Here is a 27,468-nt window from a genome sequence, read left to right on the forward strand (position 1 = left end):
ATGGCACTGCGCACCGGGAGGACTTGGTTTGGGCAGGTCTTGCGCAGGGTCTCTCGGCTGCAGGGCTCCTGGTCCAGGCGATCGAGCAGTCTCTTGTGTCTCTCCGCCAACCAGGAGCAGGATCTGGGGGTCTGTCACCGGGATCACCACAAAGCGGGGGGGTTCCACCGCTGCACCGACTCCGGCGTTCACAGCGGCCAACATCACCGGAGCGCACCTTTCTGCGCCTCCGCCTCCAGGCGCTGTCCACACGGCTTTCCCCACGCTTGCTGCGCCTTCCCGGGGAATCCAAGGGGACATGAGCCCCTCGGTCGCCGGTTCCTGTTGGCCATGAAGCGGCAAAACGTGCGGACCTTGTCCCTGATCATTTGCACGTTTACATACCTGCTCGTCGGGGCCGCGGTCTTTGACGCCCTGGAGTCCGACTTCGAGATGCGGGAAAAAGAGCAGCTGGAAGCCGAGGAGAAGCGTCTCCAGGGGAAATATAACATCAGCGAGGATGATTACCGCAAACTGGAGAGCATCATCATGGAGGCAGAGCCCCACAGAGCCGGGGTGCAGTGGAAATTCGCAGGGTCGTTTTACTTTGCCATCACGGTTATAACCACCATAGGTGAGTCCCAGTCTCTAAACCCAGTAAAACCAGCGAGCTTCCACAGTCATTACAGAGCTTCTCTGTGTCTGTGTCTGTTTCCACTGTTGCGCAACAGGACGTGGTTTATTATCAGGACAATTACATTTTCAAGGCAATAAAACGGGCTGTAGGCAGCAATTACGCGGAAGCACATGTTCGTACTCAGAGCAACGATCCGAGCTGAACTCGAGCTTTAAAGTGAGCTCGTCTTTAGATAAAGTTTAGAGGCAACATGTTGCTGCACTCACTCTGTGCTCTGAGGGAGTTGTACTGCGAGCTCGGCGCGTTGTGTCACGACCAAACAATCAGGCACTAACATCAGAGTTCCACTTTCAAACGTGTCTTTAGTAAAACGGAGACGTGACGCAGCGCGGCGCGGCGCGCAGGGGCCCCAGCTCCGGGTCCGCTCCTCTGCTGCTGCTGCTCTTTATTAGGACTGAACTAAGTCTGGCAGTGAAGGGAGTTCAGGTTTAAATGTGTTAAAGGCCTTCAGAGCATCAGCAGAGTGGAGCAGGGTGGAGCAGAGTGGAGCAGGGTGGAGCAGGGTGGAGCAGAGTGGAGCAGGGTGGAGCAGGGTGGAGCAGAGTGGAGCAGGGCGCCGTGGTGCTGAACGGACAGAGACCAACAACTGACAGCTGACGTCACAGCTGCGGGTCCCGCGCTTCTTCTTCTGTTAAATATTACATTTGAACGTTCATCTAACGTCCTCAGGCTCCAGTCACAGCACATTGTGGGATCCAGTCTCCAACCTGAGCGATCCTGAAACCAGTGGATCCAGTTTTCATGCATGTGTTGGTTTTTTAATGCTCATTAATGAACACGTCATGAAGATGTAGTTCAGGAGGAGGAGGAGGCGGGTAAACACCCCCAAATCAAATACTGAGTGAAGGAACCAGAAGAAAAACTGAATCCCAGTTAGATGATGCTCTCTGCTTTTCCTGCAGAGGTCACACAGACACACACTGTTATTCAACATGAGGACTTTAGCTGGGGGGGGGGGGGGGGGGGCTAATGCACCAGGCCTGTCCTCCACTTTGCCAGGCAACACTTGACAAGGGACGACTGCACAGAACAGTGAAGGTGGATCCGCTGTTGTTTCCAGGCTACGCTGTAATATTCGTGCTGTGTGAAGTGGCTCCATTTGCTGCTGCTGCTGCTGTGTGTGTGTGTGTGTGTGTGTGTGTGTGTGTGTGTGTGTGTGTGTGTGTGTGGGAAACAGGACGCTCTTTACACCCGTGGCTGACCCTCAGCTGGCTAGATTCAAGTTAGAAAACGACTGAACAATGAGCTCATGGTGACGTCGACTGCATGTCTCTGGTTTGTTATCGATTGTGACTGGAAGCAACAAGCAGGCTGAGCAGGTTGGGAAGTATTCACAGATACTGAAGCTCACTAAGACAAGAAGTGCAGAGGATCAGCAGGCTTACTGTTAAACATGTGGCCGAGCTGTGGCATCCATCACTTTCTACAAATAGAGAAGTGAAGATGTGATCTGGTCACATTTCAGAGAGCACAATACGTCACATGCTGCCAGAACTATGTCAGGACAGAAGTGTCCGACCAAAACGTTAAGACATGGTGGTGATGTCAGTTTCACACTGTCCATTTATTGCCATTTGTCTGACTGTATACGGCAGAAGCGTTTCATCTGGGACTCCAGTAGGTTTCAATTCAAGGCTAAGAAGTATTCCCATGCAGTGTGTGAGCCAGCCGTCCATGTCTTCAGGCAGAGCAGCTTTGATTTGACGCTTGGATTGGATTCAAAGATAGCGTCCAGCTACTCTCACCAGTTAATACCTTCCAAAGACGTTTTCCTTGTAGAAATAATGAAGCTAGGTTTACTCTTCTGTTCTGTATCAATACACGGTCAAATAATTATTCTGGCCACTGAAAGTGAAATAAGTGAAACTGGCTTCGTGCAAAATGAAAGTCTGCTGCAAAGATAAGGAAACAATTTGGACTGTGTCAACGATGAGCTGTTTGTGGAAACAAATTCAATTTAGTGTCATCATGTGGGACTGTAAAAATAAAGTACAAAGATGTCCATTAAGATTATTCCAGCTGCCGGATGAGTGCACTGACAGGATCCATCAAATAAAAATACCAAAAGGTCTATTCACACGTTCCCTGTTTGTTTACTTTAAATCCGTCAGTATTATTTACAGGATATCCTGATGGATTAGCAAGTTAAAATAGATAGAAACCCAGTCCTAAGCCTCACCGGCTGCTTTGGTGTATATATATTTATATATACATATATATATAAATATATGTGAAATGGTGGATTGTGACACCTTCACTCCTGCTGTGTGGAGGCTGTTGGTGGTGTCCCTTTCTGTTTGTTTGTTTGTTTGTTTGTTTGTTTGTTTTTCTTCACAGTTCTCAGCTTTGTTTTCCTTTGTTCTCTGTTGCTCAGCACACAAGTGGTTTCTTTCTTTTTTTAAGACATACCAATTTGTTTTCTGTATACTATCAAAATAAACTTAAAACTCTAATTCACCTTCTGATCTGATTCTGACCTCAGTGTACAGCAAATAGAAACAAACCTTCTTTTGAAAGAGCAGAAACGTTTTAAATTTTTGCCAAGGATCATTAAAGCTGTTCTTATTAAGACTGAAGAGCCTCACAACCCTACTACCATGTGTCATGTTTCAACTGTCTTTGCAGAACTTACAGTGTTGCTGTATGTACATTTGAGTACATGCAGACATTTTGGTTTCACGATATATTCCTTCCTCTTACACCCACGTTGTCTTCTTTACGCTTTACTCTGAAAAAAAGAGAGAAGAGAACATCATAAATTCATAAGATTAATATAAAGTAATATAATAACAAATAGAAGGAAATGATCCCAACAAAACACTGTAAAGAAAGAAAGACATGAACTCAAGTGATTTACAAACCATTAGAGCTTCTGCTGCTCACGGATGTTGTAATCACTCGGGGATGGACTGTTAGAGTCTTTAGAGCTGCATAGTGTTTGTGTCATATTAGTCAACAGTCATTATCAATACATGTGGTGGTGAACGTAGTACTATTACTAGTAGCAGTAGTACTAGTAATAGTACAACTGAAAATGTAATTGATGATATATATATAAATGTATAGTAGTATTAGTATCTGTAGTGCCAGCAGAAGTACCTCTGATAATAACGATAGTTGTTGCAGTATGTGACATAAAAAGCCGGCATTAGAAAATGAGGATGTGAGTCTGCACATTTACTCTTGGAGGATTAAAGAAATCTGTAATCTAGAGCTGGAGGCTTCACCTGACTGTGCTGTATTGATAACAGGCTAAGCACAGTCAAATCTGCAGTTTTAGGGAACTTCTGTGGGGAATTAGTGATCATGCTTCTCCTCATTATCGTCTCACTTCTATAACCTGTGTGAGCGTGAGAATAAATAGCCAGAGGTCTGAAAGTGGAGTTCAGCTGTGAAACTCTTAGCACATGTCAGAGCAGCTGTCTCGAGTGTCCCGTCTTCGTTGCCAAACGCGGCTGTAAGCACTCCCACCAACCCTCACCAGCACTTCTCCATCCACGCCGCCCCTGTGACTTGACTCTGTTTATTGCTGTGACTAAATGTATCGAATGTGACACTTGGTGATGACAGCATGTGGCGAGTGCAAGGTGTTCTCGCTGAGACTCCGCTCCGAACGAGGAAAGCAACCACCTAGCTTACTCATAGTGTTGAATCACTCATGTTGCCCGGAGACTAAAAACAGCTCCAAAAGGTGAAAGTCGTCTCTGCTGCACGTCTGGAAATATCAACGTGTCTTTTACAGCAAACATGTAGACTTTATGGTGAGTGGAGACTCGGCTGAGCTGGGTGCTGTTTCTGAACAGTGCGTGTTTCTCCATGTGTAAAGTTACATCAAAACACTGTAACACTGGAATTCAGCGTTTAGACTTTGTAGAAACGCCTCGGAGCCCTTTAGACCATCACTAACATTAGAATAAATCTTCCTGAAACCCAGACTAATGAGGTTTAATCAGGATGGGTGGCACTTCAGGGCCTTATTAAACGGCAGACCAAAACAGAATTGCTTTTAAACGAAGGATATATTTGCTACAATGAACAATTACATGAAAAACATGTTCTAGTATTTAAATGAATTGTCGTTTTTACAGGCTGATATTTCTGGTTAGAACATTCATCACTTTGTTCATGAGTGTCAATACTGACCAATACATTATCATTTATAAAATGTGTCACGGCAAACAGATACAGAACAGTTCCTCCTTGATGCCACTGAAAAAGAATGATTCAGTGATTGTAATATATTAACATAACAGTATTTAGTTAGCAAGTAACAGTCGGAAATGAAAAAGCAACTTACTCACTTACTGGAGCAGAAAGTGGCTGAGAAGGTCAATACTGTGACCCCTTCACCTTTTCATATTCGATTCTCCAAGTTCACTCATGGAACAATGTGAAAGACGATAAAAAGTGAAATAGAGTTTGATTTAGTTCACAGAAACTGAAAAAGCAGCGATGGGGCAACATTAGCCATTTTTAGCCGGACTTGTGTTTTCTGTCTGTGTGGACAATACCAACTCCAACATTCACCCTCATTTTACTTCTATTTCTGTGTGTAAGATACAATATGGTTTTTATCTTTTTGAAATACTTGTGGCTCAGTAATTGATCTTAATGTGTAGAAGTGCTGTTGAAGCCTCTTTGAACTACCTGACAGCAGTGCAGACATATTTGCTCCTGAAGGAGTTTCAGCAAGGCCCTTCTAGCCTTTTGGAGAATTTGGATTATTTTTCCTTGATTAGTAGTTTTTAGGGGACTCTTACTGTTTGTAAAGAGTGTAGCAGAGCAGGGAGAGGGAGGTGCTGGGTAAACACAGCTTTATGTGTTAATTTACCTTGTTTAAAGCTCCACTTTATTTTTTCTCTTGCTAGTTTCTAACTGTGCTGTTTGTTGCTGGATATGTACAGTACAGATACAGTTTAATTCAGTTCAGTTCAGTTTATTCATATAGCGCCAAATTATAACAACAGTCACCTGAAGGTTCTTTACAGTGTAAAGTTTAGGACGGATATACTGTAGAAATGTGTTTATGAGGGCTGTTCCTCTAAAAACAGCTGTCAGCTGAGAACAGGTTGTAGAAAAAGGAAAACTGTAGTGGGTCAGTTATTTGATATTAGTTTTATCACTTCCTGCAACTCTTACATACTATATAACCATTTGATCCACTGGTAACATAAATATTGATCAGACCACACATAGTAAAACATCATAAAACACTGTTTTCATGCTCAGTGAACATTATCGCCCACACACAGGAGTTCACTTTGGATATCGTAATCTCAGATACATGTTACAATTTCTAACATAAAGCTTGAAATAATACTCAATTATTTACTCCCCAGTCATATTCTTCTGTTTTACAGAGCTTCATAAGTGGATGCCATTCATTACCGGTTCTTTCTAATGAAAGCGCTTAGTGAAAATGACTCAGATGCTCCATCTTTGTTGGACCTATTGTGCCAGTCACAGTTTCCATTACGCTGCGCAGCAACTGCCACTTACAGCACGTCTTACGGCAGGATTTCTGGACTTGTGGTCACACATTAAGCCCAGTTTCTGTGCCACTAGGACAAACCCACTCAATGAGAGAGCATTATGAATCAGCCACTTCAAAAGAATTCATTATTGAATATATGTTTTATTTATATTCAGAAATGATACAGTAGTGGATAAAAAGGTGGTAATATATGACTTCCACCAGAGATACAAACAACACCAGGACCATAAAGCAGAAAAAGAAGCAGAACTAAATTCTTCTCTTACAGTAAGATTTATGATGTTTTTATTTTTGTATTCCACAAAAGAAGAAGGCCTTTAAGTTTGTTCAAGCCCTTCTCACCACTTGTCAAGTCCTGCTCCCGGAGCACAGGAAGGCATTTTGTACACACTTTAGTAGCAATATAACAAACACATTTGGCTCACACAGTAATATTAATGAGTAACTTTAAAGGTTACGGGTATTACAATAGGAACATTTGCTTATAACAGATGTGCTGTGTGATTCGTTTGATACGCCCCTGAAACCAAAGACTGCAAAAAGCTGCACTCTGCATCAGCTCAGCTGTCATCCTCAAGTTGATAACACACTGTGATGTTGATGGGGATTGTTGGTGGAATATGTCGACAGTGATGAGAATGGGCACAAACTATCATAGTGTGTAGTCCATGGTAGGCCGCTTCTGGGCAAGGACTGATTGGATATCTGGCTATACAATAGCACAAGAGTTCCTTCGCGCCCAAATTAAGGCTACAGACACTTCTCCATCTATTTAAAAAAATACATTTCTAATTTTAAAAAACGGTGTGATGAGCTGTAATACATACAGTACAGTATGTGTTGTTACTACTGATTATGTAAATCTCCACTGCATCAAGGACAAAGGATTTCATGATTTGAAATGAACAGCAGTCAATTAAATGCCTGAGTGTATTTTAAATCCAGGCAGTTTGCTTATTCAGAACACATGGCACAAGTTTAATGATTAACGGCTTATGTCATGTTTTTTATTGTCCTATTACAGCTCATCCAATTAAAGGAGCAAGTGTGAATACCACGGAGGCGCTTAGTTATCATCTAAATAAAACAAGTGAAATGAAATATCTTTGGTAATCCTCTGACATTTCCTCTAGCATGGATGCATAGCAATACTACTTAGCTTTCATTTAAAGATTTATTACATCAATATTTCTATGTGGAATTTTAAATAATAGTGTTTTGCCTTAGTTTCCGTTTGATTTAGCACTTTAATGATGGAACATTTATTAAACTAACAAGTAGGACTATTTGTTAACTCAGTTGTACATCCTCCACACTGGATTTCTTTTACCAGCAGGTCCAGTGATTAATGGAGCGTTGCTGTGCTTTGTGGTTTTGTTCACTTGAGTATTTTTGTTCCATGTCCCCAATTTGTGAGCGTACGTCTCTGCTGTAAATTAGCACCTTGCTGTTTGGCAGCCAGCTGTAATTCCTTCTAATGTGGCTTGAATTTGTACTGGCCTTTCTTCTGGAAACAAGAAAGTTGTTAACAAAGTGTTTGGCTGCTGCTTATTGAAAAATTATTTCAGGTGTTCACCCTAGTTGCACTTTGTAGCTAGTAGATTATTTTCACTTTGCCAGAGTGTCCTACCGGGAGCTTGATGGAGGTCTCCACACAGATCGATGGGAATGTGTACCTGTGGTGCTGATGTGCTCTGTGGGAGTGAATGCTCTGGAGCCAGCTGGTATGTTTTCACTGCTCAGAGGGTAAACACGAGGCCCATGGGTGCAGCATAGTGTGCCCCTGTACCTGAAAAAACCATGCCGATACATTATTAGGCTGAAGGAGGAATATTAAAGACTCTAGTGTGTTCAAATATTATCATGTTAAAGGGGCATGCAGTCCGAATTCACACATCAAAGTCAGAATTCATTATAAAATGTACTACTACTGGTCATCTACTACGGATAATCAGCAAACTGCACACAAACAGAAAATGCATCGTCACATTCACACGTTTGTTAGGTAAATTGCAGCTTTTTGCAGTTATATAATGGCCCAGTCTGACTTTGTCATTGTGATTCGATTATTAGCATAGAACTAATAGATTGCCATCAACTGACTAGGAAAATAAGAATCAAGGTGCAGTAAACCAGAATTTGTCTTAATGTCTTAAAGACACAATTCTTCATTCAAGTCAGGTATTACATAAACTACGCTAATAAGAAGTTTGAATCATGTGTCAAGCTATGCAACACAAAGTCACAGTATCTGTCTCTTCACCTTTGGGCAGAATGTACATGTGAAAGTCTTGCTGTAGTCCCCTTAATTCCTAGCTCCACACCTGTCTGTCATCTCAAAGAGCTATCTACGTCAAAACACCAACTAGCCTGAGGCTGTGGAAAGCAACATCCATCAGGCTACAACAAGAGATGAAGTAGCAGCCAGTGTGCATACTGTAGGTAATCTAAAACAAACACGCTGTATAGATTGTAGTTGGGGCACATTTAGTTTCACTGGACCTCACCGTTCTTATTGCTTCGCTGAATAAACTTAGCTTCCTCTGTGTTGCTTTACTGCTTTCTACAGATTTTACCCATCATGATAAAATCAGTGGCTGGTGCTGGCACTTTGAGTGTTTTCTCATCTGTGAGAAGGAGAGAAGCCTCAACAATAGGGATAAATGTGTTCAAATTCCCACAGGCCAGCTTGAAGGCTCCTCTCAATCTCAGAGTTTCTTAGAGGATTCAAGTGGCGACCACTGGCTGTTCCACTCCAGCACATACAAAGCAAAGTAAAGTGACGAGCACAGCGAACTCATACAGGCTCAAGTGGAGACTGGGGTCGGTGAGCTCTTGCTTGATGAGCTGTAGTGGCTCTTTGCAGTCACGGGACCCGGGTCCAGGTGGTGGGCAGCCTACAGAGAAAAGTTATGTTGAACGACCGCCGAGGACAAAAATGGAAAGAAAATACTGAGCGAGAAATCCTTAATAAATAGTCTGCTCCTTATTTGAAGGAAAACAAACATGAGCTTTTATATGTATAGATTAATGAAGTAGAGCAGCAACAGGAGCAAATGTAGACATAAGGAAGTTAGAAATTTGTTGGAAATTTATAGAGAAGCTTCAGTTCAAGTCAAACTGGAATGAGATGGTGGCATCTGACTGTCACATAAATGGAGCTGTTTGCACATGGCTCACATTACAGTTAACTCTGCGTGTGTGGTACTTTAGGACAAAACGGTGAACAGTGTTCATTTGTGCAACTTATTACCATGAGCAAATTGTGCAAATGTTTGGTTTTCAGAATCTCTAAAATTGTCACTGAATCTGATCTGATTTCACCAGTTTCTTATCAAATATGTGCAGTGGCCCTCAGAGCTCGGTGCATTGAAACACAAGCAAATAAAAAAAAAGAAAAATCCCCAATTTGACATCACAGGTGCAAACATTTGGAAAAAAAAACTCCAAAAAGAGAAACCACAACCAAATATAACAATAATGCAATTCAAATACCAAAACGCTGCAAATAGCACAGATGACAATGGAAATGAAACTTTAGAGTTTTTCTAACATTTATGTGAATGTTCTAATGGCAGGTTTTAATAATATAAGTACATGTAGTGTAATGTTTTTGTATTCAGTTGTGTTTTGTAGTTTTCCACCAAATGTCTGTATTTGGATGTGCTTTCTCTATTTGCAGTGGATTTTTCTAAAGATCTCATTACTTTTTATGAAAATAAAAATTACATGAAGGACGTGCTGCAAATGGCGTCTACTTATTAATTATACATAATTCTAAGCCAGTTACATCTTTGAAATATGTATATGAGATCAAATATAAGGAAAGATGGTTTCAAAGTTGTTTGAACCAAGAATATTTTTCAATTAATATCTCAGATGTTATGAACACTTTTAGTTTATTAGAACTGTGTACAGTGAATTAGAGATTACATTTTGGGTGTGAAATTATTTTAGTCTGGCTAACCTGCTTTAAAACCTTAGTAGAGCTTATGTTAGTGGCTGAATTCAACACTGCTGAATGATGAAAAACTGAATATTTACAGTATATTTACAGTGAAAATAGTTCCTAACAAATCCACTGTTTAGTCTATTGTGATACATTTTATAAAAATGAAACTACACATACAGTGTGTGACCTACACTGCCCTCTGAAAGTATTAGAAAGGTGAGGCCAGTGATTTTATTATTGCTGTAGACTGAAAACATTTTAACATAAAAAAATTTCAGCTTTTATTTCCACATGTATATGTCTGGATCCCATAAGCAATTTAGAATTTAACACCTTTTGTTTGAACCCACCCATTTTTCACGTGAGCAAAAGTATTGGAACATGCGACTGACAGGTGTGTCCTATTACATTGATTATTCAAACAATTAGTAGCACTGAATGTCTATTCGTCCACTGTATGTCTCTAGATTTGGTTTTGCCTATTCAAACTGCTTTTATAGTTAAAAGAGATGTAACCAACATGTCCCTTAAGCAACTGCATCAGCAACACTCTCTTGAGGGCAGGAGTGAAGGTATCACAATCTACTGGTCACAGAAGACTTCATGAACAAAAGTACAGAGGCTACACCAGAAGATGCAAACCACTCATTAGCAAGAAGAAAAGGAAGGCCAGGCTGGTATTTGCCAAAAAGTACAGAAATGAGGCTCTCAGTTTTGTGGACTGATGAGACAAAGATGAACCTCTACCAAAGTGATGGAAAGGCTAAGGTTTTGAAAAAGAAAGAATTTGCTTATGACCTCAAACATACAACCTTATCTGTAAAACACAGTGCAGGTGATATCTGACTTGGGCTGCATGTTTTCTTCAGGGAAAGGCTCAGTAGTCTTCAGTGATGATGTAACACATGATGGCAGCAGCAAAATGAACTTGGAACTCTACAGAAACTTTTTGTTTCTGCCAATTTAGAAAAGAAAAAAAGATGCAACCTAACTGAAGATCCTTCATCATGCAGCAAGATAATGACCCAAAACAGAAAGGAGTTGTGTCAGGGGCAAGAACTGGAAGGTTTTAGACTGGACACGTCAGTCTCCTTGAACCCTATAGAACATTTTAAGCTGGAAAAAAAAGCTGAAATTCTGATCTTTTGTCTAATTTTTTTATGTCAAACCCAAATGTTTTTTTAGTCCACAGCAAAAATAAAAACAACTGGCTTCATCGTTCCAATACTTCTGGAAGGGAGTGTATTTGTAAGCTGACAGTTTTGAAAATACTTTTTCTGGTTGGAAACAGAGGGAAACAACACTAGTCTGAGCCATTAGCTTCTGTGACTCTATGTGTAGAAAATAGGTTTATTAAAGTCTGCTAAAACATTGATTAATAAAAAAATGCATTTGTTGAAATAAGAAAAAATCTTTATTAAGGCAAAAAAGTGAACTTAACATGCTGAAGAGAGAAGCTCTGTTGTAAGCATACATTTTTAATGATTACCATTATGACCATATTATCATAAATGGTAGTGAGATCCTGAATGATGTTTTCTGGTTCTGGTTTCACTTTCCTCTCTATATTTAGACAACATATGACCATAAAATATAATTTTTACTTTTCAGATTGTGGACAGATAATATGGACAGAGACAGCTCTGCCTCCCTCAAAGAGACAATTACCTTATGCACAGCTAAGGTAACTATTTCTTCATTTTAGGTCTGGGAGCAACAATCCATCCGTGGGAAATTTAGTTGCAGAATAATACTGAGATATAAAGTCATTATGACTTTCTGTCTTTTCTGCAAAGTTACTGACAAAACGTAGAATAACACCATCTTGTAAGTTACATTGTGAAGATATCTACTGTGCTCTTTCATTGTCACATAAAGACCTTGGAATGTCACCACCTGAATATCAAAGATATTTCCCAGAAGTCAAGTGGGCACTACAAAACAAGTTCTGACATCTACCTCACGTCACCCGTTGGCTGTTAGTTGCATTTTGATCCACTACGGCAGCCCCAGGCTGTGAGTCAGCATGACACAGTACCTATGTGCCAAGCTTCTAGGTGTTCGTCTTTGCAGCTCAGACACAAGATGGATTTGCATCTAATCTTATTGTTATGTTTGTACAACGTGTTCCAGGAGCCACACAATGTGTTCATTTCCCCCCCTGACGCGTCACTCCCTCAAATCACCTGCATGTAAAACTCCAGGGTACTGTATGTTATTTGTCAGTAGGTACATTAAGAGGGCAGATGACCACTGCTACTCTATCACTACCACCTGCTGTTAATTCTCTCCTGTCGGACCCCGACAATCATCTTCCCTCTGCAGCGCTGCACTATAATGCACTCCCACATGGTCTTATCACAACCACTTTATTCCATCTGTTGAAAGAGTGGGAGTGTGTGGTCTCCTGTATGAGTTATTGCCGTGGAACAGCAGCATGAAATCAGCGTCGGCGGCTTGTGCACAGTGTGTGGTCCGCTAGCATTTTTGATACATGAGTAGTGTCTCTGATACTAAATGCAGTACCCCCAGAGGGTGGAAAACAAATACAGTGTGATAGCACAGTCATAGTAGAATTACATAGGTTGGAAAAAAACTAATAAAGCTGCAGGACAAGGCTTATAATTCTCACAGCATCACCAGCTTGTCTGTAATATAAAGTGATATTGTTGTCTGTGCATGTTAACATAGTTTGTTCTGATAATTAATACATGATGAATGAAATAATTATGTTGACACGCAGCAGAATTATTATTATGCAATATGATATACAACATGTACTATTTGAAACTGCCCAGTTGATTGGTGATTGCTGCTGGTGATATGCTTGCAGGTGTTCAGTTTGTGCAACTTAATTATGATATGTATGTTGATTTATGTAATTAAAAAGCTGGATTAATTTGAGCTCTCTGCATGTGTTAATATTAAAGCTGATCTGCTGCAGAATTCATTGCCACAAAATAGCTAAGTGTAGTATGCTGAACTGAAGTAGAGCCACAAACCAGGAAAGCTACTTTGTTGCTGTTCTGCTTCTTAATCCTTGACTTGCCATGTGATGAACAAGCTGGAGCCAAGAGGCGACTAGCTGACCATTAGTGGAGGCTGCCCGGCTGCTGCGGTTCAACATAATCGCAGACCTGCTGGGACTAACATCACATGTCTCCATCTTGCAAAAAAAGAACCAGACATCAGTTTGAGATGACCTTCTGAGTCGAGCCAAACATATCTGTGTCTGTACAAGTCTGTTGGCGAAGAAGCAGCGGGGCACACCAGGCCAAGTGGTGTCAGTTTCTCTGGGGAGGTGATTTTAGTGAGAACAGTGCAAGAGCTTGTTGCTTAGCAGCACCCCATGGCCGTATTTCCCGATGCCGGGCAATGAGCTTCATTAGGTGAAGCCTAACGGGATATAGAGACACCTGGGACAGCTCAGAGTCCTGCCAGTAGCAGGCTGCAAGATGTGATTGTGATGTGTCTTTAAATTTCTGAAGAAATTCTGATTCTGATGACCACACTGGGTTACAGCTGCTGTGGAGTGCATTCAGTGTAATGTTCTCTACAGGTTTAATTGACATTTTATAGGAAGCAAGGAGATTATGCTTTAAAGTTAATGAAACTTATCAACACTGAGTAGATGCTGATGCTGTTACTGTGCAAGAGGTTCTCTAGTTCATCTGGTAGAACATAACCCTGCTATTAATCTTGCCTGAAGCACATTTAGAGGAGTCTGTATCTCTATCAACAGAGTCGAAAATAAATTCATTCTGGGGCTGTTGCACTTGCAACACTTAATGTAATAACTACATAAGAAACAATGCACTGACAATTCTTGTAAAAATGTTGAGGTGATTACAACTGGCATCCAATAAATGTGTACCATAATATTTCAGGGAATAAACGGTCACCATGTCTCGGTCAATAAGGAAGATGAAGCCAGTTCATTTACTGGATGTGCGAGCATGACAATGAAGTTCACTGTAGTTATAAAGCAGCTACGATCAAAATGTAATGTTTAACAACGGGATACATTATTCATTGCAAATAAAGGGGGTCATTAGTAGTGATGAAACTCCCTCACTGCACATATTGTTCACTTAGCTATAGAGCTAACCGATGACTAACCCCATCCCCATTAACATAAAGTGTTCTGTCTGTTAACATTTGCTTTTTTGCCTATGTGACTAACAGGGATGCTAATTTTCCTGCTAGTGTCTGAGCACAGCTGCACATGTACACTAGATGTACAGTGTGTGCTGAGCACAAGTAATAACCACAAATTAAGCTTCAAGCTGTTAAACCAGGTACAAACTGTGTGGTGTGGCACAGTCTAGAACATCGCTCTTCGGTGATATAGCAGAAATCTATACGGCTCTGGCCTAAAATTGTCAGCTGTAAACAAGTAAGCCTCCCCTGCACAGCACTAATTACTGGCCTTTACATTATTGCCAGTCCATTGACATTTTCATTCACTGTTTATCGGCAAAATAACTTAAAAGTTTGATAGAGTGTTTCTAAAAATAGCTTTTGCTTTTGCTGTTAATTGTTTCTGTCTGAGTAATCAGGCAGCTCTCTCACTGCTAAATGTCATTGAATAAGGTAACACCCTTTCCTATAAACCAAATATAATTCCACAAGAAGGTGCCTGGAGTGGTGCTAGCTTTATGTACTTACTAAAGCAATTACAATGATATGGAAATATGGCAAAATAGTAATGTAACAAAGTCCAGCATGCCAAAATGCTGAAGACGGAGATTAGTAATCAATCCTCAAGGATCCAGAACGTGTGCATTCTGTGTGGACTTTGCATCAACACTGCACACTTCAACATTTCATTTTCTGCAACTAGTTTTGTCTGTGATCAATTTTATACCAAAGGATATATTTTTCCTGAATGTTAGCTTCATAATGCTTCCTAGTTTTTGCTAGAATGTTGCCTAGGCTTTAATTATCAAGAGGACCAATGCAGTGTACAAAAGAGCTGTGACCAAACCAGATGTCAATCTAAAAAGAGCTCATGCTGTGTGCTGTATGTGGGTTTAGCTCCCTAAGGGTTAATACAGGTTTCACTCATTAATTCACACATCAAAACCAAACCACATACAGTATTTTTGACCCAAGTAGTCTCCCAAAATGCTCCCCACATTTGTCGCCTGCTGTGAAACTAACTGCGGCATGCCGCTCAACATCTCTGAGTAAACGTCTCTCGTTGTGTTTATCACTGGGAGCCTCTGTAGTAGCTCACTCGCAGTCTGAGATCACTGGCAGAGGACAAGCACAAACAGTCTTCAGAGAGGAGACTTCAAAGACAGCTCACAGCGTGCATTTAAAAAGGGGAAAATTATTGAAACATCCTTTAAATGAAATCTGGAATTATGATTTGCCTTGAAGGTTGTAGTAGTATGAATCACCTTTGTTAATACTCATCTCTCCTGTGGTGTTTTGTCACTTAAATTGCTCCCAGGCAGTGCTGTGCTGGGAGCACAAGTGAAAAACAGGAGACTGAAGAGCAGTGCTACAATGACAAGGTGTTGATTAGTAGTTTTCAGACAATAGGTAGGCCTTTAAGGCCCCTTTCTGAAAGAATGTGTGTGTGACAAAAAGATAAACAGAGAACTGTAGGAGTAAGCAGCACAAGGATGATTTGAAACCACGGTCATTTACCACATTTACCTTTTCTGACCAATCATGATTTTCCAAATCTATATCAGAAGTAATTCACAGAAGGCTGATTAGAGATGAGAATGAACAAATAATTCAGCCATCATTTCACATCAATAGTTTTTACAAAATTGAAATATGTTCTGAGCAACACTGAGTCTTATGACATGCTGTTACTCTGTGATATTACAGGCTTCAGAAGAACTACTACTGCTGTTCTGGTACTTGGACAAGTTCTGGCAGACCTGGGACAGATGCTATTGACTAAACGGGTTAAGAGAAATGTGGTGGAGTAAAAGTAAAAAATAAAATTAAAAATTTTAGGCTGCATTTAACTGTTTGAGTTACCACGTCTCAGTGAAAATAAGTCAATATAGTCCAGTTTTAACATCTAGATGTTTTCTGACAAACAAATCTTACTGTGTGATCAGCTATGTCAGACAAAGATAATACTATATGTATATTTTTTCTTTTTTTTTTTTTTTTCAACCTGTCACTCTCACTCCTGATGCCACCGATGCTTATTGGGTTCAACATCTCTTGATTCTTGCTCTACCATTCCAGCTTTCTCTGTTCTACTTTCTCATTACCATACTTGGCGATGGCATCGCTCGTTGTGCATGCTGTGTATCCCATATCTCAATGACGTGTGTCTGTTGGCTTCTGTTCTCCACCGCCTTAGGGGGTTGTCTGTTGTGCTTCCCGCTGAATCTTGCACTGCTGCTGGGATTCATTAGGGAGCATGAGATGAGCCTGTTTCACAAAATAAGGGCATAACAATTCATGGAATGAATGGATCTCTATCCTTTGATGCAAGTGTCATTCAGAGAATTACATTGAGGACAGACATAACAGGACTTAATCACGTGATGGATTACATACCTAGCATGCAATGGCACTAACTCAAAATTTAGGCAATCTCAAATTCTCTGTGGAGCCACAGTACCCGACTTCCACAAGCTATACTGAGGATTATCAGTTTCTCTGTTTAGGCAGACTCCCCCCTGTACACTGTCTACCTTGACTGCCTAAGAGAAATTGGGCTCTCCAGAGCAAACAGATAACTGTGCGTCTCCAAATTCCAAGCAGGGCTGCCCTTATTGTGAGACGGCTGTGAAAGAGTTCACTTGCATCTCTTAATCCATGTCATATCACATTTTTCACTTGGCACACAAAAACAAAATGACTCTTCACGTACAGAATTCATTCCTGTTTATTTAGCCTTAATTGCAGGTGCAGACAATTCAGCAATGCAGTGACCTTAAGAACTTCTCTAACTTCACTCCCTGAGGAAATGTGTAACTGTGAATGCAGACAGTGTTAGTTTTAATGTGTGGAAGTACAGCAACAGTTTGGCTAGTAATACAGTGTTAGCCTTTTGAATCTTTTTATTGACTTCTACCATGGAGTCTTTTCTGTATTAAAATCTTCAATATACAACTTAAAGCTAGAATATATATATTTCAAAGACTTTCATAGAGATATGTGGTTTTGAACTTGAGTGCATGTAGTAAGATTTTTCCTATTTCTAACTCTAATGCTAATTTTGATGCTGGAAAAATACATAAAGCCCAGCTCCACTCTTTGGATTTCAGCACTCAGATATTTCTGATCTCTTTTTTCTCTGTTTTGAAGTTTCTGCAGGACACGGTTTTCGAAGTCAATGCTGCCACTCAAACAACTTTTGCCACTCTTTAACTGAAGGGATTTTTGCATCATGCAATCATTTGCATACACTCTGCTGATTTTAGGTCTCATTGTTCAGCTAGCATCAAAAGAAAAATCAATGCACCCTGCTTTACCTAGTCATCCCTCTTCATGCTCTGCTGTCCTCTTTTACTGTCGCTCTGGTCTACCACGCTCTGCACAGTCCTTCAGCTGGTAATCTTAGTCATTGTCAATTTACCATACAGTAACTAACAATGCTTGGAGGCTGACTTTAAAGAAAGCAGCAACAGTACCTTTCCACGTTAAGAATCTTTCAGGTTTACTGTTTTGGTTTTGAGGCACCTATAGATTGTATTGTTGTGGTTCATTGCATGTACTGTATCCTGTCTCTAACTGCAGGTTGTCATTGAAAAACTTCCAAAAACTGCGTTAATGCTACTGCATTTGTCTACCATGTATATCCGTCCCTATCCTAAAACACATATTTAGATGTGTAAAGGCCTTTAAATTTTCATTTAGAAAATGTTGACAAAAAAATCATTTTTACTTTAGACATGAGGCGTTTGCAGCCCCATGTTGAGACACCTGTCAGTAAAAGAAAACCTGGCCCCAAACCTGCCTCCATTCACCCTAATAATAGTGGTATGGTTTAACCACTTTAGAAACATACAGTAAGAGACCCTGTTCCTCCCTGTGGAAGAACAGGGTCCTTTTGAAGGTTATAGTCTGGCACCCATTAGTAAACTGTGTCTTCTGTAGCATGGCACATTAGTGGTTGCTATGCTGTCAAAAGCTACACTAAGGGAAACTTTGCTTACTTTTCCTCTTTTCCTATTGGTTACATTTGACTTTGTCAACAGGGTTCACTGAACTGCAGTTCACTGTGAATGGGGCTGAGTAGTAGAGTGTCCATGCTGACCTCAGTCCAACACAATAAAACCGCCAACTTGTGTTAGTGTTGTGAATGATCAGTGTAAATTGGGCAAACCATTGATTTAAGAGACTATGTTGGGTGATTACTGGAAGGTGAATGTGCTCTTGTCTGCAATTCTAGTTGTTGCTCTATGCGATCATGCACCCATTGTAAGTCGTCTGAATAAGGGCATTGGACAAAACACTTAAAATGTAAATGTGATCTTTCTAAGCGGCTGCCAGGCATCTCTGATATGGGTGGAATTACCTCTTTGTCATTGTAGAATTTTATGTTTGACATTTTTCTCTTAACAATAGAGTTTAGACAACTGGCAGCTGAAAGACCATAACCATTATGGCCCCATAACAAAGTGGAATTGTAGGTAGACTTAGTGTTTCAAAAAGCACTCATAGTGAAAGGTTCCCTGCCTGTAGTAGGTAACCATGGTGTTTCCACTTCCCAGACACATTAAGCTCTTGTCGGTGACGTGGTGGAGACCCAGGCAGAGAGCTGAACAAGGTGTTCTCACCTCTGTGCTCCCTGCTCGTCTTGACCTTCATTAAAATGCCATGGCCTGTAGCAATTAATGCCACCAGGGCACCTGAAATAATATGAGACAGATTAACCTGTGGATCAAATGAGCAAAAGGTGTTGGTTTAAGCAACTGCTCGACACTTGTAAAGTAACTGCCCAGGGTGTTGTGTGTGGGCACTAATGAGGGACTACCTTGATAGTATTATGAATAATGGATGATACATATTATATAACCAGCTTCGTATGAAATAAATGAAAACCAGCAGTGGATATCACCTACACGGCTGTACTCTCTGACAAAATGATCTTTTTGTAGGTATGCTATGCAAACATCAACCATGTTTCTATGTTAACTATAGTTTCATGTGATTATTATAATTTTCCATCATAGAGTTGATTATAAATATGTATCCACTTCCTAGGAACAGGAATTTAAGTGGTAAAATATTTCATTGAAAAATTAAGTGATATGAAGTAATACATTGCATGCACATTTTCAAGGAGAGAATAAAATAAACTGTATTCTTTAAAATACATTTGAAAAATCATTAAAATACTGTAATAACTTAAATTGTGCTCAGAAATTAGCAGCTGGCAAATGTTGGGGGATAAACCAGTGAAACTAAACTTACTAAGGGAAAAGAGATTGCTGTGGTTAATAATACATCATACTTAGATGGTTATAAGTAATAATAATATTTAAAATTCATGTACCTGAGTAAAAGTGCATTGCTTTCCTCTGAATTGTAGCAAAAATAAAAAAAGTAAAAATAAAACAAAGCTAGGAAATAACTCTCATAACTGAATGCTTATACCGCTTTCCATCTTCCTTATGCATATATAGTATGTTTATATGGCTTTTCCACATATTCTCTCAAGGGTTAAGGGTTAAGGGTTACAGGGGTGCTGGAGCCTATCCCAGCAGAGAGCTGGGGTACACCATGGACAGGTCACCAGTCTATTACAGAGAAAGACAACCATTCACACCAATGGGCAACTTAGAGTTACCAGTTCTGCTCACAACCATGCATGTTTTTGGAATGTGAGAAATAGCTGGAGTACCCACGGGAAGAACATGCAAACTCCACACAGAAAAGAACCTGGCCGAGCGGTGGGTTAGAACCCAGGTCCTTCTTGTTGTGAGATGGCAAAGCTAACCACTACACCACTGTGTCACCTTAAACGGTTATCTTCTTTTTAATACCCAAGTATGTAACTGTGTACCTTTGCAACTTGTAACTATGTAACTTTAACCATTTCTCACTCTTTGAAAGCATGTTAATTACACTATATGGCTGGGAGATAATCTCTTTCCTTTCAATGTAGGAATGATTTAATATTTCTGATATAATAATAGAATCGTGAAATAATTAAATTTAGGCTGCCAGCTATGTCAATTTTGAGTTTGAGCAGCAGTGAGTCACACTCAATTATGCAGACCTATGGAGCCCACATTGTGGGTGTGGGCAGACATTCAAAATAAGTCATAGTAAGGGGGAACAAAGCCAAATAAAGGTTGAGTCATGCAGTTTATGATGAGAGCTGTATGTGTAAAACATTAGATGCGCTTTGGACTTGACTGTGGACAAGGGGGGGTGTATTACAGCTATTCAATCAAGATAGCTGGGAAAGACGTGCATTTTGTTTGAGAGACTATGTTTACCTGTTTCTGTCTGATATACATCTTGTTGTTGTATCAGGCACTTTCTTACAAACTTAAAATCAAACCAGTAATTGGTGAAGCTTGCCACATTGTACAGGTATTCACTCTCTAGAAGATAAATTAAAGTTCCCTTTGGTACATTTATGTTGAGATTTTGAGTTTTTAGCTTTCATAGCTTTTGGGTAGGTTGACATTACATGTTACAAATAATTACAGCAAGTCATAGATTCTGTTATTGTTATTGGGATTTTGGACTGATTGGCAAAATATATTCCAGACATTAATGGTTCTCAGATAATGAATCATAATGAGTTTTATTGTGATGCCATTATTATAGCTATACTGTGCTACAGTTTTTACCCTTTCCTTGCAAACACAACATATCACAACTACTGTATTTTCATGGGGCACCTTTGTCTAGAGGTGTTATCACACTTCCCGCTCAGGTTTGTTCAAACATTTGAAGAGTGACTCAACAGGTTTTTATCAATACTGCAAACTTTAAATTGGAAAGTTCTATGAGAGAAGCAGCACCCTTCTGTTCTTTAAGATACACAGATATTTTTGTTTATTTTTTTGCAGATGTCCAGCTGATTTAGTTTTATTCCAGGCTTATAGAATAATGCTATAAATTAACACCAATACATTTTAGCTTCATTTTGTTTTAATTAAAAGTCATGTCATATTTCATTAAAGTAAATTGTTGCATTGTTTATTATAATCCAACTACTTAAAATTAAGACAGTAGGCTATATTCATAGATCTAACATGACTAACATGAATAAAAATGGAGGTCTAAAACACTTAAAGCGTTATTTTCAGCATCATCCACATCAGATTTACATTTGGGCAAATTTACAGCATCTCAATTATGGAATTATGGAGCTCTTCTCTGTTGCAGGATAACTTTGTGCTTCTGGCTGATAAGATTGGTGTGCCTTCATAAACAATCTTGCCTGCTGCAGCCTGTAGGAAATTATAGAATAAAAATACGTCACACGTCTTTTTCTTGTTCATGATGCCTGCATTGACATCCAGAACACCGCCTTCCATTTTCAAAATGTGTTTATTATTTAATATTTCAGTGACCATGCCTTTCTTGTGCTTTTATCATTGACTAAAGAGTGTGAGTCTCTTCCTGCTGCACTACACACTGGGCTGTACACAAACACATGCATTCACCTGTACACACATCTAACAAAAACACCTGTGCATGGCAGGACTCAATGTGGCGGAGCAAATATGTCTGTTCCCAAGACAACAGCAGATAATAGAGTCATTATAACAAGACAAACAGATTACAGAACGCAGTGCTGTCGCAGAAAACCACATATCTCATCAGCAACATCAAAGAAATACTTGTGGACACTGTCTCCAAAATAGGTCCACAATTTTTCACGTGTGTCCATACGTAGAGTGAAAAAGGTTTTTCATGCAGTAATCATTCCTCCTGTTCATACTTGCCATGAATAGGCCAGTTCCTGCAGCCCTTACAATAGAAGTCATAGGCAACATCCACAGTCCTTGTTCTTGTTCTTCCTGTTTTCCTGTTGAGTTGCAATAGAAAAATATTCATAAAAAGAGGAATGTTAATACTAAAAAGGCTGCAACTGGGGAAGACATCTAATAATTTAGCTGACTAAAACTTTATATAAAGCTGATTCTTCACAATAAATGTTTTCATACAGTACATTTTTGCACAGAGGAGGTTTCCGTCACTTGCATTGGAAACCTCTCTTAAAGGCCAGATTGAAAGAGAGGAATGATAACACCAAGCAGAGAAATGCATCAGAACATGTGCAGCAGAAGATTCTTACTTTAAAACATACACTCCCTCCAAACGTATTGGAAAAGTAAGGCCAGTTGCTTTAATTTTGCTGTAGACTGAAAACATTTGCGTTTAACATTAAAAGATGAATATAAGACAAAAGGTCAACATTTCAACCACCGACCAAAACCAGAGAGCTAACTATTGACAAAATACAAGCTGAGAGGAGATGGAAAATCAATCAGAGCTAAACACTAAAACAGCCTAACACCTAAACACTGGCCATAGCCAGTGTAACCATTTGAAATGTGCTAAAGAAGAAAGAAACCAAAGTAACTGACAAATTGGTACACTAAGGAAGAAAAAAAAAAGACGATCTGCTCATGACCCCAAACATACAAGCTCATCTGTGAAACACAGTGGAGGTAATGTCATGACTTGGGCTGCATGGTTCCTTCTGGGACAGGCTCAATAGTTTTCATTAATGATTTAACACATGATGGCAGCAGCAAGATGAACTCGGAAATCTACAGAAATATGTTGTCTGCCAATTTAGAAAAGAAAGAAAGAAAGATGCAACCAAACTGACAGGGAGATCCTTCATCCTGCAGCAAGATAATGTCCCAAATCACAAAGGAGTTGTGTCAGGGGCAAGAACTGGAAGGTTTTAGACTGGACAAGTCAGTCTACAGACTTAAACCCTAAAGAACATTTTACCCACTAAAAAATGAGACAGAAGGGGAGTAACCCCCCCAAAACAAGCCTGGAAAATCATCATAGAAAAAGAATGCAAAAGTAAGTGGGTCACAGACTTGATGCAGTTTTTGTGAGCAAAGGATTTGAACTAAATATTAAGTCTTACACCAATCTCTTTTAAGTCTACATGTTCCAATACCTTTGCTGCCCTTTGTATGTTCTTGCATAACATACAGCCTTCATGACTTCCTGTGTTAGTGTAATCGCTTAATTAATCAAAAAGATCATAGCAAACCTGATAAGAAATACTGTGCATACCATCGACCCTGCATTTGGTGGCCGGTAAATTGATGCCAATTATACTTCAGCAACAGTTGCACAAAAACCTCCAGTGACTTGTCAGAAATAGTTGACGTGTCTTTGAGCATAACACATAATGCTGATAGATTCTCTGCAGTGAATATTTGTGGTACTGTGTCTGCACAGTCAAGTTTGTAATGCAAATCAAATTAAAGTTGTCATTTCTTCACAGCCACCACTATGATTCATTATGTCCTAATTACGGCATGAGAACAAATTTAAGCAATAAGAATCAATATCAATTAATTTGCTAATTTTGAGCACGGAGGGAAGAAGACAGATGGCTGGGTAGAATACTAATCTGTCCTGAGATGTAATTATATTTGACTAACACTTTTGGGATCTTAAAACCATGTTTTATTGCATCTTGCACATGGTGTTTGCTTTTATACAACTGGTTTTGCACAAGCAGTATGCAAAAGAACATGTCAATTACTCTGATTACTATGATAGTGCCACTATTTACAGACTTCTCTCGTATTTGGCTTAGCTAACTGTCTTGTATAAAAGCACATTTAAGATTTGTGTTTAGAATATTTTTAATACAAATGTTGATAAAAGATGCTCTTCTTTTGTGCATGTGAAGAAATATTAGTGAGCATAACTGCTCATTGTTCAAATAATTCAGTCAGCTCATTTGCAGTCAGGACACACCAGTAACACAGTCAGCTACTCCTGAACTGCAGTTGTTCTTTTAGCTTCCTGCAGACCTTGAACTTCAATGGCCGACCAGTGGTCCTACATGTTTTTTAAGCATTTATAATTTCTTATACTTACCATTTATGCCGTCCATTTTCCACAGCACTCCACAGTGATTAGATTTTATCCTGTTTTCCACAAGCAGCCCACTATGTTTGTTTCAGCTTAGCATTATCCTTTAGAGACTTACTGAAACTTGAAATACTACTGAACCAGGTTGATGGGACATTCTGACCCTTAATAACTTTAAAATATTGATAGTGCATGATGAAAAGGACTCTTATTTTTATTTGGTGAATAATTATACTCTTGGGACTTCAGATTGCACTATGGTATAAAATCACATGTGGGTGTCATAGCACCATAATGTAACTTGTCACAATAGGAGACCATTAATCGTTGTTGCAGAGCATGGAAATTAAACACTATATGGTAGGAAAAACACAATTATTAAATTGGTCAGAAACACAATATGAATGACTTCTTCCATCTCCTAACAAATGCAAAAATAACATTTTTGCAGGTTAAGAGCTAAAAGGATGATAAAGACTTCAGATTGTATTTTAATTCCACTTCCATTTGTTCTTTCCTAAGCAAACAAGTTACAGAGTCTGATTTCTACTGCATATTTTGTTGTAAATTAGGCAGCCACTTTAATAGCAGTGGTGGGTCTGAGATACAGTATGCTCTGCACTGCAGCAAGAAGGCTGAAATGTTGGTTCCAATTGTTTTATTTTATCATGCTTTAGAGCTATCGCTACTTATTCAAGATGTAGTTTTTTTGTTGAGGCCATTTGGTTACTATACATTTACATCAAATATTACATTTCAGGAAACTTAAAGCTGCATAATGCATTTTATAAATTGGAGCTGAAAAGCTTAAAACACAACATCAATACATAATTATCTAATCAATTGTGATGGCAAACATAACAAACAAAAATGTTTGTTTAAACATCAACATTCATCTTTCTTTCATCTTTCACATGTAATATAATTTTCTCTCTGTTTTACTCAGTTTTGGTCTCCAACAACTCTTTATACTCTTCACTCCACACTAACAAATTTCAAAATGTATTATTTGTCGCTAAATGGGATGTGACTTTGCACAAGTTGTTTCTTGAAAAAAGAACTTCCTGGATGAAGTTGGAATCAATGTTGATGAGAGAAAAGTTACTGATGGGGAAAAAGAGTGAAATTGCATAATTGCTTTGAACTACAAGCAAGTCTTTTTACATTACACAGTTATGACTATTACTAAATGTAGGTGTAACTTGGACACTTTTAAGAGAATACACTGGTACAATTTAGAGTAAAACACATTAAGGTGAATTAATACGTGATAAGTGGAAAGTGATAAGTGATAATGCAATGCATATAAGTGTACTCGTAAATGATTTGTTTCTATACTTTTCACTGATGAAACCTAAGGCAATTAACCTGCATTTTACATGCAAATACACATGGACATATATATCGCTATACATGTATAAGACATGTGGTTGCTAGATGAAATCAAAGTGATAGTTGTCTTTTTGTTCTTTTTTGTTTTTTTGCATAAGTAAACACATGCTTGAGTGGGAGGAAAGCCATATGGGAAAACATGGAGTCAATATTTGAGAGTGCAAAACACCGAACTTGCTCAGGACATATCTAAAACAAACAAATAAATAAATATAAAACACTGTACAGTACACCAAAAATATTATCCCTCCATTTGGAAGGTTTTAAGTGATACACATGCCAACCGATGGTGGGTGTTTCTTGGCTATAGTGTTGGTGTTTAATATTCTCAGTTATGGAGAAGAGTGGTAATCAATAACACACTCTTTTTTTCAGTTCTGCATGTTCAAGAGCAGTGGGCTTCATTCATGTTAATTCTGCAACATCTGGCATAATTCTGTAAATATCCTCCAAAGCACATAAAACCGTTTATACTGCATTTGGAAAATAAAAGTCATATAATGTAGAAATCCTATTGTTAGCCCCAAAGATGAAGTTTGAGAAAAAAAAAGTCTATTTGTGTGTGAGTCAGCAGTTTGTGGTCTAAAGATAAAGTTTAATTAAGCTAAAAGCTTCACTGGCTCCTCCATGCCTCCTTTCCAATCCTCCTACAAACTCCTCTACCTCACCGGAAACTTCTGACTAATTGGACGCCCTACTCGCCATAATCTTTAAGCCCAAATAAGATTAATGAGCAGACACATTTCTGTGGCGTGCCCCTATTCAATAGCCCTTTTGGCAGTGCTCACAGACTTTTAGGGAGATTTCTTGCTTGGTCATGTTTGTAAACAAAAGCTGATCTGGGGCTTTCTGAGTGGTGGGGTTAACACTTGTGACGCCACTGCCACTGACGCACCCAGCACTTTAGTAAATTCTTTCCTTATCATTAATTTTTGCTGTCCATCTGCTCTTTTCTTAGGATATGGCCATGCAGCGCCAGGGACCGACGCAGGGAAGGCCTTTTGCATGTTTTATGCCGTCCTGGGAATCCCTTTGACTCTTGTCATGTTCCAAAGTCTGGGTGAGAGGATGAATACTTTTGTCAAGTACCTCCTGAAGCGTATCAAGAAGTGCTGTGGCATGAGCATCACTGATGTTTCGATGGAGAACATGGTGACGGTGGGGTTCTTCTCCTGCATCGGCACGCTGTGCATTGGAGCTGCTGCCTTCTCCCATTACGAGGACTGGAGCTTTTTTCAATCCTACTATTACTGCTTCATAACATTAACAACTATAGGCTTTGGGGACTTTGTGGCTCTCCAAAAGAACCGGGCCCTTCAGAAGAAGCCCTTGTATGTGGCCTTTAGCTTCATGTATATCCTGGTGGGCTTGACAGTCATCGGGGCCTTCCTCAACCTGGTGGTGCTTCGCTTCCTAACTATGAACAGCGAGGATGAGAGGCGGGATGCAGAGGAACGGGCCTCACTTGCTGGAAACCGCAACAGCATGATCATCCACATCCAGGATGAGTCATTGCAACGTGGTCGCCGGCGACGTGAGCCGTACCGGGCGGAAGTGACTGATTTGCAGTCAGTCTGCTCCTGTATGCACTACCACTCGCATGACTTCGGCAGCTCTGGGGGAGGGATGGGAGGTCTGGGCTGTGCCTTCTCTCATCAGAACTCATTCAGCTCGCAGCTGAATCCCAATCAGTACTTTCACTCAGTTTCCTACAGGATCGAGGAGATCTCGCCCAGCACCTTGAAAAATAGCTTCTTCCCATCGCCCATCAGCTCAGTGTCTCCGGGCCTTCACAGCTTCACAGACAATCACCAGCTCATGAGGAGAAGGAAATCTATCTAACCCCTGACACATGCTGGACAAATGAGTTTCCATGTTTTATACACAAGGTCAAACATTTCCTATGCTGCTCCTCACAAATCTTAT

The 27,468-nt window shown here is 39.8% G+C and overlaps 1 protein-coding gene across 1 annotated transcript; it reads left to right on the top strand.

Annotated features, from left to right (window-relative positions):
- On the top strand, window positions 1–27,384 carry kcnk9 (potassium channel, subfamily K, member 9). The gene is made up of 2 exons (XM_026349300.1): window positions 1–613; window positions 26,501–27,384. The coding sequence occupies exons 1-2, from the start codon at window positions 1–3 to the stop codon at window positions 27,382–27,384; spliced, it is 1,497 nt and encodes a 498-aa protein (XP_026205085.1).
- The last annotated feature ends 84 nt before the right edge of the window (window positions 27,385–27,468 follow it).

Source organism: Anabas testudineus, chromosome 11 (assembly GCF_900324465.2).
Source record: "Anabas testudineus chromosome 11, fAnaTes1.2, whole genome shotgun sequence".
In the NCBI taxonomy this organism is placed as follows: Eukaryota; Metazoa; Chordata; class Actinopteri; order Anabantiformes; family Anabantidae; genus Anabas; species Anabas testudineus.

Excerpts from the sequence above, each read along its gene's own strand:
- kcnk9 (XM_026349300.1), top strand. The coding sequence starts at position 1 with ATGGCACTGCGCACCGGGAGGACTTGGTTTGGGCAGGTCTTGCGCAGG. Across the intron at positions 614-26,500 it reads CACGGTTATAACCACCATAG|GATATGGCCATGCAGCGCCA; the intron begins GTGAGTCCCAGT and ends CTCTTTTCTTAG.